The sequence below is a fragment of the Dipodomys ordii genome, unplaced genomic scaffold, assembly GCF_000151885.1.
Source record: "Dipodomys ordii isolate 6190 unplaced genomic scaffold, Dord_2.0 Scaffold243, whole genome shotgun sequence".
In the NCBI taxonomy this organism is placed as follows: domain Eukaryota; kingdom Metazoa; phylum Chordata; class Mammalia; order Rodentia; family Heteromyidae; genus Dipodomys; species Dipodomys ordii.
The window spans coordinates 608,571-622,893 of NW_012267459.1; the positions used below are offsets into that span (position 1 = coordinate 608,571).

At 42.3% G+C, this 14,323-nt stretch overlaps 1 protein-coding gene across 1 annotated transcript in view; it reads right to left on the reverse strand.

The window, feature by feature from the left end:
- The window catches only part of Shisa2 (shisa family member 2), a 20,759-nt gene extending 6,436 nt beyond the window's left edge, over positions 1–14,323 (reverse strand). Inside the window, exons 1-4 of the mRNA XM_013036040.1 lie at positions 14,306–14,323; positions 12,070–12,126; positions 10,797–10,891; positions 6,036–6,064 (exon numbers count right to left, since the gene is read on the reverse strand). Of these exons, the coding sequence (XP_012891494.1) occupies positions 6,036–6,064; positions 10,797–10,891; positions 12,070–12,126; positions 14,306–14,323 (199 nt within the window). The remainder of the gene's footprint in view (positions 1–6,035; positions 6,065–10,796; positions 10,892–12,069; positions 12,127–14,305) is intronic.

Below are 14,323 nucleotides of genomic sequence, written 5' to 3' on the forward strand. Positions count from 1 at the left end.
TATGAGAGGCCGGCGGCGGCTCCCGGCGCGCATGCGTGCTTCTGAATCCCTCAGCCCGGGACTCCAGGCTGACGCTGGACAGCCTTCACTTTCTGACTCGAAAAGGTGTGTCCGTAGAAGGGGCACACCAGAAACCATCATTTATAACATGCAGCGCGCCATGCATATCATCCTAACTGCGCAAGGGGCTGAGAGCTGATGATCCTGATTCGAAGCCAGCCTGGACAAGAAAGTCCACAAGACTCCCCCACTGACCAGCAAAAAGTTGGAAGTGGGGGTGGAGCCCAAGTGGTATCGCACCAGCCCTGAGTGAAAACGCTCAGGGATAGTGCCCAGGCCCTGACTTCAGTACACGCGCGCGCACATGCGCACACACACGCACGTCTACCATTCGCCTTGACTCTGCAGACTTCTCTAGGGATTTCCACTGGTTCCCATTTTACAGGTTGTTAGTAGTGATCAGCGCTCCTCCAGCAGCTGATATTCAGCCTCGGGGAATCTGGGGTCTGGGGACGGAGGAGAGAGAACTCAGGTGCTGGTGGCAGCGATCTCTTTCACCTGCCTGGGGGCTTCCTAGCTGGACTGGAGTTCCAGCACAAAGCAGAATGAGCAAAGTTCAGCAGAGGCACCATGAGTTCATTTTGGCCAGGATCCGTGTCACTTTTATTATTACTATTATTATTATTACTTTTATTTTGGGGTGCAGCGATTATTGGCTTCCAGCAAGAAGGAGCCCGTGTTCAGCATTTGGTCTCCGTGATGTCGACAGCTGCAGTCGGGGAGAAAAAGAGGTTGGACCACACGAAAAATCTGGCTTTGGGGAAGGAGAGATTAATAGCGTTTCTCTTGTGGAAACGCAAAGGACAGGTGCTGGAGCTATTGAAGTGGCAGCGCGTCTTTGTAAGAGACAGGGCTCGCCGTTTCCTGTTTCCCACAGGGCCAGAGTTAAGCGGGCCTGACACCGGGTCAGAGAAGCTCCTCCATGTGCTGCTGGCCTCCCTGTCTCAGGGGTACACAAACACAACGCAATTGTATTCGCGGCCAAGACCGTTTGGTTTAAATGACCATTGGTTGGGTACTTCAGAAGAAGCCTCAGCCTGGAGCTGGTGGCTCCTGCCTGTAATCTTAGCTACTCAAGAAGCTGAGATCTAATGATCCTGGTTAAGCCAGCCCAGGCAGATAAATCAGAATCTCTTATCTCCAATCAACAAACAAAAAGCTAAAAGTGGAAATGTGGCTCCAGTGGTAGAGTGCTAGCCTTGATTACCGAAATAAACAAAACAGGAAGCCTCAGACATTGATCGTTGTTTTTCCACTCACTCCAGCAGGTCATATCAAGGAAAACCATAACCTCCCAAATAAAGCCCTTATTCTTCTCAGCTACCTTCTCTCCAGATATTGCATCTTATTTTCCTGTAGCTTTTGTTGGAGTTTTGTTTTTTAGCCATACATATTACATATGTATTAGTCTATCTATCTTTTGCAATGCTGGGCCCTGAGTCCAGGGCCTTGTGCATGCTAGTCAGTGAAGTTTAAAATCACATATATTGGCCGGGCGCTGGTGGCTCACGCCTGTAATCCTAGCTACTCAGGAGGCTGAGATCTGAGGATCGCGGTTCAAAGCCAGCCCGGGCAGGAGAGACTGTGAGACTCTTATCTCCAATAAACCACCAGAAAACCGGAAGTGGCGCTGTAGCTCAAGTGGTAGAGCGCTCGCCTTGAGCTGAAGAGCTGAGGGACAGGGCCCAGAGATCAAGACCCACGACCAACAAAAATAAATAAATAAATAAAATCACATATATTTAAATATGTATTTTAAGGTACCCAAATGATCACAAATTCTGCATCAAGTTACTCTTCATTCAACAAATGCATCATCGTTAAGCACTTCCAAGGCAATGTGCTCTTTGTTGGACACTGAGGATTCACCAACAAGCCAGAGATCTTGGCCATTCCCTTCAAAAACAGTCTAAAGTTTCAGAGGGTAAAACAGAGTTTGGCCAGGGTCAAAGAACTGAATAAGCAAAGAATGACAAGTATGATAAAGGCCACAAGTGGTGATGTGTTGGGTCAGGTTAGGTTAGAGAAGTTGGGTAGAGAGAGGCAGAAAAATCACTAGAGGTTGGGGATTTAAAATTAGGCCAAGAGAAGGCAAGGAAAGGCTCAATTATTCTGTGTGTGTCTTCCTCTTTCTTTCTCTTTTTGTCTTCTTTCTTTCCCTTCCCATCCTTCTCCTTCCTTCCCTCCTTCTTTCTTTCCTTCCCGCCTTCTTTCCTTCCTTCTCTCCTTCCTTCCTTCACCCCTCCCCCTCCCTCCCTCTCCTGTTCTTTTTCTTCCTTTCCTTCCTTCTTTCCTTCCTTGCTTCCTTTCTCTCTCCTCTCTCTCTCTTTCTTTCTCTCTCGCTTGCTTGCTTGCTTGCTTTCCTGGAGCTTGAACTCAGGGAGCTGTCCCTTAACTTTTTCTCTCAAGGCTAGTGCTCTACCACTTAAGCCACAACTCTACTTCCGGCTATTTGCTGGTTAAATGGAGATAAGAGTCTCACGGACTTTTTCTGCCTAGGCTGGCTTTGAACCAGGATCTTCAGATCTCAGCTTCCCAAGTAACAAGGATTGCTACTGTGAGCCACTGGCACCCAGCTTGAATCATTTTCTTAGATGATGCTGTTAGGTAACATTTATTGAGGGCTTTCTATTTTCCAGGCATTGTGCCAAGAGCTTCATGCCCATATTTTTATTGAATCCTCACAGCAACCCAACAAAGCAAACATAGTAACTATCCTCAGTGACTGAAGGATAAGCACCAATATAGAGTCACAAGTGACCTGGATTGCACACAGTTTTACTCAGTCACCATGGTGAGTGCTACTGGAGCCCCAGGATTATCTGTGGGCTACCAATCACTGCATTGTTTGGTTTCATTTCCCTGGGGTAACATAAGCTGATTTAAGTGGTAGTCAGTAGTCAGAGGGTTAATGCTTAAAGTACTTTTTTTTCTCTGTGTGTGTACCCTACCTAGGACTTGAACTCAGGGCCTGGGCATTATTCCTGAATGTTTTTGCTCAAGGATCTACCAATTGTACCACAGATCTATTTCTGGCTTTTGGTTATTAATTGGAGATCAGAATTTCACAGTTTCCTGTCTGGGCTGACTTTGAAACATGATCCTCAGATCTCCACCTCCCGAGTAGCTAGGATTACAGATGTGAGACACTGGTGCCTGCTTTTAGTATTTTTCTTTAAAAAGTTGATTCCGGACATTTATACTTAGTGCAAACAGTACCTGTGCCACCCTGCCTTCTCCTATGCCTTAATTCACTTCTGTAAAACACAGTTGGTCAGAATTTATGAAGAAATTGCTATTTCATATTGGAATTGATTGGTTGAGCTGGTAATACCACTATTTAAATACAATGCTTTCCCCCAAAAGTCTACAATTTACTTCATTCCACCCCTCTTCCTTACAGTGCTGGGGATTGAACACCAGAGGAAGTACCATGCCACTGAGCCAAAGCCCCCTCACCTTCCCCATTTATTACATGTGAAGAAAGCTGGGTGCTGATGCTGATGGCTCACACCTATAATCCTAGCTATTTGGGAGGCTGAGATCTGAGAATCAAGGTTTGAAGCCAGCCCTAACAGGAAAGTCGATAAAACTCTTACATCCAATTAACCAGCAAAGGGGAGATATGGCTCAAGTGAGAGTTCTTGCTTGGAGCAAAAAAAGCCCAGCAGATTTCAAGTCCCAGTCCTCAGAAAGGAAGGAAGGAAGGAAGAAAGAAAGAAAGAAAGAGGGAGGGAGGAAAAGAAAGAAGGAAGGAAGGAAAGAAAGAAAGAAAGAGGAGAGAGAAAGAGGAGACAAGAGGAGAGAGAAAGAAGGAGAAAAAAGAAAGGAAAAGGACAGAAAGAAAGAGAGGAGAGGAAGAGAAAAGAGAGAAAAAGAGAAAGAAAGAAAGAAAGAAAGAAGGAAAGAAGGAAGGAAGGAAGAAAGGAAGGAAGAAAGAGAGAAGGAAAGGAAGGAAGGAAGAAAGGAAGGAAGGAAAGAGAGAGGGAGGAAGAGAGAAGAAAGGAAAAAAGGAAAAGGAAGGGGAGGAGAAAGAGAAAGAAGAAAGGAGAAGCTCGTTTCATCATTTTCTGTGTTGATTTATGCTGTTATTTTATGCAGTGATGGTCTTCAGTGCTCACAGGTCCCTATGTTTCCTGTCTTTTCCTCTGACTCGATTTTACATTTTTCTTTGTGTCTCTAATGTGTATATTGAAATTTGATAAAACTGGTTGTTAGTTACACGTGAGTTTCTCTACAGTAAACGCTACTGGAAGATATTAAGATGATCTTGTTCCAGAGGAAATAAAAAGAAATTCCCTCACGATTTCTAATAGGAAGCCTAAAATGCTTTACTAGTCTCTGCTGAGAAACTCTAACTAGTAATCATAACATACAGGTAGTAGCAATAATTTATTATAATCAAAATGAAATGCCAGGCAGTCTGCCAAAAGATATTTAAACACATATAAAAGTATGCACCCTCTCTTAAAAAGTTGAATTCTACAGACATTCCATGTGTATTTTTAGGTTATTTTGCCTTTTAGTAGGTGCCCATATAGAAATGTGGGCATATATATGTATATATGAATAAAACACAATCAGTTTTTAAAGAAGACTTTTGATATTTTCAATAGTACATGCTGAAAATCTTATACATAAAGAAATAATTAGGGCTGGGGATGTAATTAGTGACAGAATGCTTGCCTAGTATATGCAATGTGCTGGGCCCCACCCCATTGTAATTGACTGACTGAATGAATGAGTGAATAGATTAAGTGAAGTGATTCATTATAACTTTGCTAACAGTTGATACAGATCATCTGGAGGCAATCATAGTTTACTCGGCAGGCAGTTGTATAAGGTGTAGGCTTTCCCAGGCTTTTCTACAAGTTCCTGCACAATCTTTGGAGGCCTTTGCCATCTGTGCACCATTAGCAATCTGTTTAGGAAGAACAGTTTTCACTCTGTTCATTCATGTTTTTCCTTTCCTTTTCATAAATAGGAAGCAGTATTGAAAAATGTACATTTGCTCAACTGTTACATATATAAATTTTTAATATTTTTGTGTGTGATATTACTGAGGCTTGAACTCAGGGCCTCTAGTTCTCACTTACCATTTTTGCTCAAGGGTAGTGCTCTACCACTTGAGCTACAGCTCCACTTTTGACTTTTGCTGGTTAATTGGAGATAAGAATTTCATGCACTTTCTGCCTGGGCTGGCTTCAAACTGAGGTCCTCAGATCTCAGCCTCTTGAGTACTAGGATTACAACCATGAACCATCAGTACTCAGCTTCTCTAAGCCATTTTATCACAAGTCTAACCACTAGCTTCCCCCCCCCATCTTTCATTTTCGAAGAACTGATTTCTTATGTTACACAAATGAGATGCCATATCTTACCAGGAAGAATAAACAACTCACTAGCATTCTTAATTTCTCTAACCAATTTCCTTTTTGGTGCACAGCCATTTGATATTTCATAAAGCTTACATATTTTCAGTTATTTTATTCCTGGATGCTGGTTAATTTATGTTGGATCCATGTAGTCCTAAAGCAAATACTGGAAAAAATGAAAAACAGGAAAAGTATAGAAAGATTTAAGATAATTATCATTGTGTATAAAGAAAATAAACTTCGTTGGTTTGCTTTAAAATTGTACTTAGCTATGTGAAGAAACGTGCTGGTTTTGGAAGTCAGTGGTAGATTCTTGTCTAGGGAGTATAAGGCCTGAGTTTGATCTCCAGTATCTCAAACAACAGCAAATTTTGCTAAGCCTTACAATATAGTCTAGGCCCCAGTGGATGGGGCCTAGACTAGTGAAATATTGAAGATTTCATTCTTTTATTCTTTGAATTATACCATACAATATAACAATCTCAATGTTTGCAATGAAGAAAGAAGATAGGGTTCATATTTGATCCTGTGACACTGAGAAAACTTACGTTCTCAAGCAAATATAACATGGGTTTTTTTTGGTCCAAGACTAGGACTTAAACTCGCTACCTGATGCTTTGGCTCCAACCCTAAATAAAACACTGTTAATCATTATAAAATTGTGGGTTTCTATGAAATGTAGAAGAGATTCCAATTGTATCTTTTTGTGTGTTTGTGTGGGCCAGTTCTGAGGCTTGAACTCAGAGCCTTGTGCTTTCACTTCATTTTTTTTTCTCTCTACCATTTTAGCTATACCTCCCTTTCTGGCTTTTTGCTGGTTAATTGGAGATAAGAGTCTCACAGATTTGTCTGCCCAGGCTGACTTTAAACTAGAATCCTCAGAACTCAACCTCCTGGTAGCTAGGATGACAGGCTTAAGCTATGGGAACCCAACCTTCCAATAATATTTTAGCTCAAGTTTGGGAATAACATGAATTTTTAATTTAATTTTAATTTTTTGGCCATGTGGGGGTTTAGACTTGGGATCTGGAAAATGTTAGGCAACTGCTCTAGCACTGAGTCCCCTCCCTACCCTACCCTTGTATTTTCTTAGTGCTTTTGAGAATGAGGAACAGAGAAGGAAAGAGTAACTTTGTGCCCAGAGGTCACAGGAGACCAGGTGCTGATGAAAGCCAGTTCATCTGTCCAAGTCATGATTCTAACTGTGGTACACATGAAACCAGCCAGGGTCGGTTTCAGAGGTAGGCAATTTACATTTATTAACTGAGTCAAGCAAATTGGACAGTTTAAGTGAGCACGTAATGAATGGCAACATAAATATGCTGGGCCCAAGAAATGGTCATATTTATGAGGTGTGATAAAATCTGTCTCCCTCTGCTTGGTGGGATCTCAGAAGACTCAAATGAATGCAGTGGTACTGACTAATTTCTGACTTCTGGGATGCTATTTCAGATGTCCTTGAGCATCCAATAGAGAGTGAAGAATGAATGCAAAGAAGCAAAACATAGGACAAAAAAAGTGAAGCACCATGGCAAAATTGGGTACACACCTGTAGAAAACTAAAGTTTGATCTCTGCACCAGAATCAACTCCAAATGCATTAGAGTCCTCCAAGTCAAAGCAGACACCCTGAAAACATTACAGGAAGGAATAGGAGAAATACTAGGGCTCTTGACACAGCCCAAATGTTCTTAATAGAGACCTAGAATTACAACAAATCAAAGAAAGGTTGGACAAATGGGATTGCATGAAATTGCAGAGCTTCTGCATAGCAAAGGACATAGCTAGCAAGCTCAATAGAAAGCCCATGGATTGGAAGATCTTCACTATCCATACAATGGACAAGGGTCTCATATCTAAAATATAGTTAGAACTCAAAAAATTAAAAACCCCCAACAACAAATCCTCAAACAACTACCTGATAAATAAGTGGGCTAAAGACTTAAAGTGAGACTTCTCTGAAGAGGAAATAAGAATGGCCAATATACACATGAAGAAATGCTCAACTTCTTTAGCCATAAAAGAAATGCAAATCAAAACAACATTGAGATTCCATGCACCCCAATTGGAATGGCTATAATCAAGAACTCTAATAACAAAAGATGCTGGAGGGGATGTGGCCAGAAGGGAACCTTACTGCATTGTTGGTGGGAGTGTAAACTTGCTCAACCACTTTGGAAAGTAGTATGGAGGTTACTCAAAAGACTCCACATAGAGCTCCCCTATGACCCAGCAATCCCACTCCTGGGCATTTACGCAAATGATCACAAACAAGGCCATGGTAAAGCTACCAGCACAACTATGTTTATCGCAGCCTTATTTACCATAGCTAAGATATGGAACCAACCCAGAAGCCCCTCAATAGATGAATGGATCAAGAAAATGTGATACACACACACACACACACACACACGCACGCACAATGGAATTCTGTGCTTCCATCAGAAAGATTATTACCTCATTTGTTAGGAAATGGAAAGACTTGGAAAAAATTATATTAAGTGAAATAAGCCAGGCCCAAAGAAACATAGGTCCCATGGTTTCCCTTATTGGCAATAACTAGTATAAGTCTAGGACAAGGAGAAAAGGTCAAAAGCTATGTACATAAGACCATATAAGATGATGTTAAGCAACATGAACCCCAAGCTAGGGACACAAGTATTTTTTTTCTTGCTTGCTATTGTTTTTAATGTATTTATAATGTACTGTGTGACTTTTTTGTTTCTTTGCTATGCTCCTTCCCCACTGTTTTCACTGTATTTGATTCCTGTGTCCAGTATATACATTTTTCTAATTTGGGGAGGGGAAGGGAAAAAACAAAATGCTTAAATAGGGATAGAGGTTGACCCCTAATAACAATGAGATGTATAACATGCTATGTTAAAAACAAACTTTACAACATAGACGGGGGTGGGGCTAGGAGGGGAGGAGTTGGGGAGGTGGGGAAGGAAGGGGTGGTAGGGGAGAGCCAACAGTGCTTGAAAGGAAATGTGCTCATTGCCTTACTCATGTAACTGTAACCCCTCTGTACAGTATTTTTACAATTAAAAAAGTATTTTTTAAAAAAGTGAAGCACTAGTGGTTCATGTCTGTGATCCTAGCTAGTCAGGAGGATGAGATCTAAAGATCAAAGCCAACCTTGGCAGGAAAGTCTGTGAGACTCTTATGTTTTATTATTATTATTAGTAGTAGTAGTCATGGGACTTGAACTCGGGGCTTAGGCTTTGTCCCTGAGCTTTTATAAATCAAGATTAGTGCTCTACCACTTTAAGCCACAGCTCCACTTTTGGTTTTCTGGTGATTAATTGGAGGTAAGAGTCTCACAGACTTTCTTGCCCAAGCTAGTTTCAAACCTCAATCCTCACATCTCAGCCTGCTGAGTAGCTAGGATGACAGGCGTGAGCCACCAGCGCCCAGCCTGTGGTACTCACAGTCAAGTAATCATAAAAAAGCCAGAAGTGTAGCTGTGGTTCAAGTGGTCAAGTATCAACTTTGAGTGAAACAGCTCAGAGACAGTATCTCAGGCACTGAGTTCAAGCCCCAATACCAGCATAAGAAAGAAAAAGAGAAAAATAAAACTTTGATATTCAAATAATACCGTGCACAATACATCTCCATAGTTTTCAAATTAATGTCAATTGTGTATAATTTCACAATCAGCTATAGATCTCAGTCAACTTCAGTTTTCTACTGATACTTTTTTTCTCCTAAAAAGTGGGTTCGAGCCTCTAGGTTTCATCAAATGATCAAATCATAACCTGTCTGGATGACCCAAGCACACTAGGAAATCTGTTTTTCTTTTGATTTTACTTTTTTACTTACAAATAATTTCAAACTTTAGGGGGAAAGTTGCAAGAAGAAGAAGAGTCACAAAGAACAGCGCTACATACTCTTGCACCAGGATCAGCAAACTGCTAAATAAGGCATGCGCAAACAAGCACACAAAGGACCGGGGACTGCCATGTACATGTAACACCTACATGTCAGCATGGCTACTTGCATGTGTTCAGGAGCTACAGCCTACTGACCAATAAGGTATGCTTTCCCCTTACTCCCAAGCAGAAAAGTAACAGCAAAAGAAAATCAGATCTCCTACTTCCCTTGGAGCATCCAGACGTGGCCTGACTCGACCTTGGAATAAGGCCCAGAGGCCCTCACCCACTTTCTAGAGGGAAAATATCCCTTTACTGAGTCTGTAGTTGATTGTGAAATTAAACACAATTGGCATGTATTTAACACTGTCAAATGTAAATCATATGCTTGTTAAGTCATTCCTTGGCTAACCCACTTCTAACGGCTTAGTTTACTCTGCACCCACCACCAAACCAAACTTTGGGCTCTAAGAATGGCATTGAAGCATAAAGCCGGGTACTGGTGGCTTCAGCACCTAGGCCCAAAGTTCAAGCCCCACTACTGGCATTTTTTTTTAAGTTAAGGAAAACCAGGTGTCAATGGTTCACACCTGTAATTTCAGCTATCTAGGAGGCTGAGATTTGAGAGTTAAGTTTTGAAGCCAGTCTGGGCAGAAATGACATAGGAATTTTACCTCTAATTAACCAGGAAAAAAGCTGGAAGTGGAGCTCAAATGTTATAGTGCCAGCCCTGTATGAAAAAGCTAAGGGATAGTGTCCAGTGCTTTAGTTTAAGCCCAAGTATCAAATGAAGAAAGAGAAAGGAAGAAAAGGAAAAAAGAAAGGAAGGAAGGAAGGCAGGCAGGAAGGAAGTTAGGGAGGGAGGCAAAAGAAAGGAAAGGAAAGGAGGGCAAGAGGGAGGAACATAGTTTCTGGGAGAGAAAGAAAGAAAGAAAAGAAAGAAAGAAAGAAAGAAAGGAAGAAAGAAAGAAAGGAAGAAAAGAAAGAAAGAAAAGAAAGAAAGGAAGAAAAGAAAGAAAGAAAAAAGGAAGGAAGGAAGAGAAAAGAGAGAGAAAAAAGAGAAAAGAAAGAGGGATGCGTGCTTCTAGAATGCCAACTTGGGAGTCCAGGCTTTCACAGCCAGGCAGTGAGGTCAGGGAGGAAGCCATGGGACTGAAAGCTGGGAGCTGAGCACAGGGAATAGTTAGAATAATCATATTATCATGATTTTACTTTAAATATTAGGCAATTTTTCCCCAGGTCACCACCTTGAGGTCTGAGCTTCTTGGTGGCAGATGGATAGACAGGTAGATAGTAGAGGGCTTTGAGCTTAGGACCTCATTCTTGCTAGGCTGGTGTTCTACCACTTGAGCCACACCTCTGTCTCTGCTTTTGGATGTTTATTTTGGAGTGGACTCTAGTGACCTTTTCTAGCTAACAGGCCTCAAACTGCAACCCTACAAATCTCAGCCTCCTGAGTATCTAGGACTATAGGCATGAGCCACAGGCACCTGGGATAATGAATCTTTATATCTTCCATATCTTCTTTCTGAATGAATTCAGAATAAGCAGTGACAATGTGAAGATTGTAGGTAGTAAAATCATACTGTAGAAGAGATTCACATGCTCAGTGAAATTTTATATGTTCTTATTCCAGAACCAAAACAGCAACTGTGAGACGCCAATTTTTTAACTGTAGTAACTTTTGTTGCTTAAACGCAAGTGTCTGAGTTCAAAAAAGTTCACTGTCGGGCTGGGAAGGTGGCTCAGTGGTAGAGCGCTTGCCTTGCATGCATGAGGCCCTGGGTTCAATTCCTCAGCACCACATAAGCAAAAAGAAAAAAAAGCCAGAAGTGGTGCTGTGGCTCAAGTGGTAGAGCGCTAGCCTTGAGCTGAAGGGCTGAGGGACAGCACCCAGGCTCAGAGTTCAGGTCCCACAACCGGACCCCCCCCCAAAAATTCACTGTCTCTGAGCTTTTTTTTTCTTTCTCTCAAGACTAGCATCCTATCACTTGTACCACAGCTCTATTTCCAGCCTTTGGCGGTTATTCAGAGATAAAAGTCCCACAGAATTTCTTTCCCAGACTATCTTTGAACACTGATCCTCAGCTCTCAGCCTGAAAACACTCCTGAATATACCCCAATTAACCATCAAAAGGTTGGAAATGGAGATGTGACAAGTGGTAGAGTAGCCGGGTGTGGTGGCTCACGCCTGTAATCCTAGCAGATACTCAAGAGGCTGAGATCTGAGGATCGCGGTTCAAAGCCAGCCCAGGCAGGAAAGTCTATGAGACTCTTATTTCCAATAAACCACCAGAAAACTGGAAGTGGCGCTGTGGCTCAAGTGGTAGAGAGCTAGCCTTGAGCTGAAGAGCTGAGGGACAGCGCGCAGGTCCAGAGTTCAAGCCCCACGACCGGAGAAAAACAAAACAAAACAAAAACATAAAACAAGACAAGTGGTGGAGTGCCAGTTTTGAGTGTGAAAGTGTGAAAAAGCAGGAGGGAGAGGGTGAGAGCTGAGTTCAAGCACCAGTACCAGCACACACTTACAAAGTAACATTGCATTTAAGCTTTCTTTCTTTTTTTTAATTCTATTTTTCTTAAGGAAAAATACTTGGAAATTCTTCAAATTTTTATGGTTGCTTCAAAACTATCATCTGAATCTTGTCATTTAGAATTTCACACGGAGGAAAACCGTCTAAATCTTTCCACAGTAAGGCCATGGGAGATCCTCTTTGATCCACACAGAATAAAAAAGACAAGGGAGAAGAGTAGAATATTTACCTTAAAAAGGATACCTTCCCTACCAGTCACAGTCAACAGTGGGTTGGCTGGAGAAATCTGTTAATAGTAGAGAAAAATGTCTTTAAAAATATCAAGCTTATAGCACTTCATGGATTTGGAAAAGAATGTCATTGTGGTGCTGCAGATCAAACCCACCACCTTGGGCAGCATGGAGAGCACAGGTCCCACCCCCGAGCCGCTCCATGGCCATCACGGACAGAATGGTGTAGGGTAGCTAGCAACCCAGCTGGCTCTGCCCCGGGGCCCCCTCCCTCTCCTTGGCGAGCTGGAGGCTGGCCAGCAGCTCGCCTACTCCTTCAGGCCTCTGGCCGCCCCGATGAGGTCAAAGTACTTTGTACATATGTCATGTGCAAAATATTCCCCAGCAAAGTGCTTTGCCTGCAGCTGTGAAATTGATTAGTGGCTTGAAAATCCCTGAAGAGTGTCTCTCCCAGCACCTGGAGTTGCTATTTTGAAACCGGACAAGAAAAGAGACTGGCTAGGGGAAAAGACTATGTGCGTTATGTATGGAGGAGGGGGGGAGGGAGGGTTAAGTCCGAGAGCTTGCACAAATGAAAAAGAAATGTGCACAGCAGTGTGATATTTGAGAGTGTGTGTGTGTGTGTGTGTGTGTGTGTGTGTGTGTATCTTGAACTCAGGGTGTAGATAACTATCCCTGAGCTTTTTTGATCAAGACTGGAACTCTGTCACTTGAGCTACATCTCCGATTCCAGCTTTTTGGTGATTAATTGGAGATAAGAGTCTCATGGACTTTCCTGCCTGGGCTGGCTTTGAACTGCAATCCTCAGATCTCAGCCTCCTGAGTAGTTAGGATTACAGGCGTGAGCCACTGGTGCCTGACTTACTTTTTAATTTTAAATGATCTTTATATAGCTGTGTAAAGGCATTTCAATTCAAACACCACTTCATGAGTACAATGCATCTATAGTCTTTTTTTGTTGTTGTTGTCCAAATAGCCTGAACAAAGCTTCATTGTTCCAAAGACTGTTCTGAAATCAGTCTTTACGGCACTCAGGACTGTAGAGTTGGGAGGTATGCTTCTTTGCTGACTGCTTGGCCAGGATAATCTGTTTGTAATGTGCAACACTTCTGTTAAATGGTGGTGAGAAACTAAAAATTCCTTATAGAACAGACAGGGCAGATTCTAGTAATGACTCAAGTCTGGATTTTCTTTTTCCCTCCAAGTTCATTGCTCTCCCTAAGAATGAATTTAGTGGAAGCGTGCCAATCATCTATAGCCTATGGACACTCAGCCTGGTTGTTTGGTATCATGTCCCACAAGTGCATTGTACCTTGACCCTGCATACACGCACTCACCACATCCTGTAGGGCAGACCTTGTGCTAAACACTGCAGAGGAAAAAAAAAATACAAATGCAATGTCAACAGGAAGGAGACAAATGCGATTTAAGTAGGATATGGGGAGCGCGCAAGGGGTGATCACCCAAAAAGATCTAGCCATTTTCCTTTCTGTCCTATTGTGACACATGCATCCAATAACAAAAATCGGAGCAGTAAGGAAAAAGCATAACAAACATTTAAAAAAATTTTTGCTTGTGAAAATACCATACAGAGGGGTTACAATTATATGGGCAAGATAATGAGTACATTTCTTATCAAGCATTGTATCTTCTTCCTTTGTTTCCTCTTCCCATCCCTTCCCATTCCACACCCCCCCCCCAAAGTTGTAAAGTTCGTTTTTCGACATAGGGACTTGTTCATCTTAAGGTTGCAAAGGGTCCACCTGTATCCTTATTTAAACGGTTTGTTTTTTTCCCTTCCCCTCCACAAATTATACCAACATCAAATACAGTGAAAGCAGGGGTTATACCGTGGGGGAGGGACATACAAAACAAAAAAGAAATCATCTGATAAATATGTAACTAACATATTTAATCAAAGGTGACCTAACATGCTTCAGAAATGAAGACCCAGAGACCCAGAGAAACCTTTCCATTTTAACGCCTAGGTGGATGTGGGAGGGAAGGACACACAGGGTTCTCTGGAATGTACCGTCTTTGGGGGATAAAGGAGATGCAGGGAAAGGAGAGAGAGAGAGAAAGAGAGAGAGCCTTTCTGTTTTACGCCGTTGCTTTGGAGTGAAGGGTGTTTTCTGCTTTCTATTCTGTCCGGGGGAGTAGGAGGCAGGAGATAAGACAGGTGATTGGAGGCCCTCCTCATACCCCCTCCTCCACTTGAGATACCACACACAGAACCTCAACTGGAGGCACCAT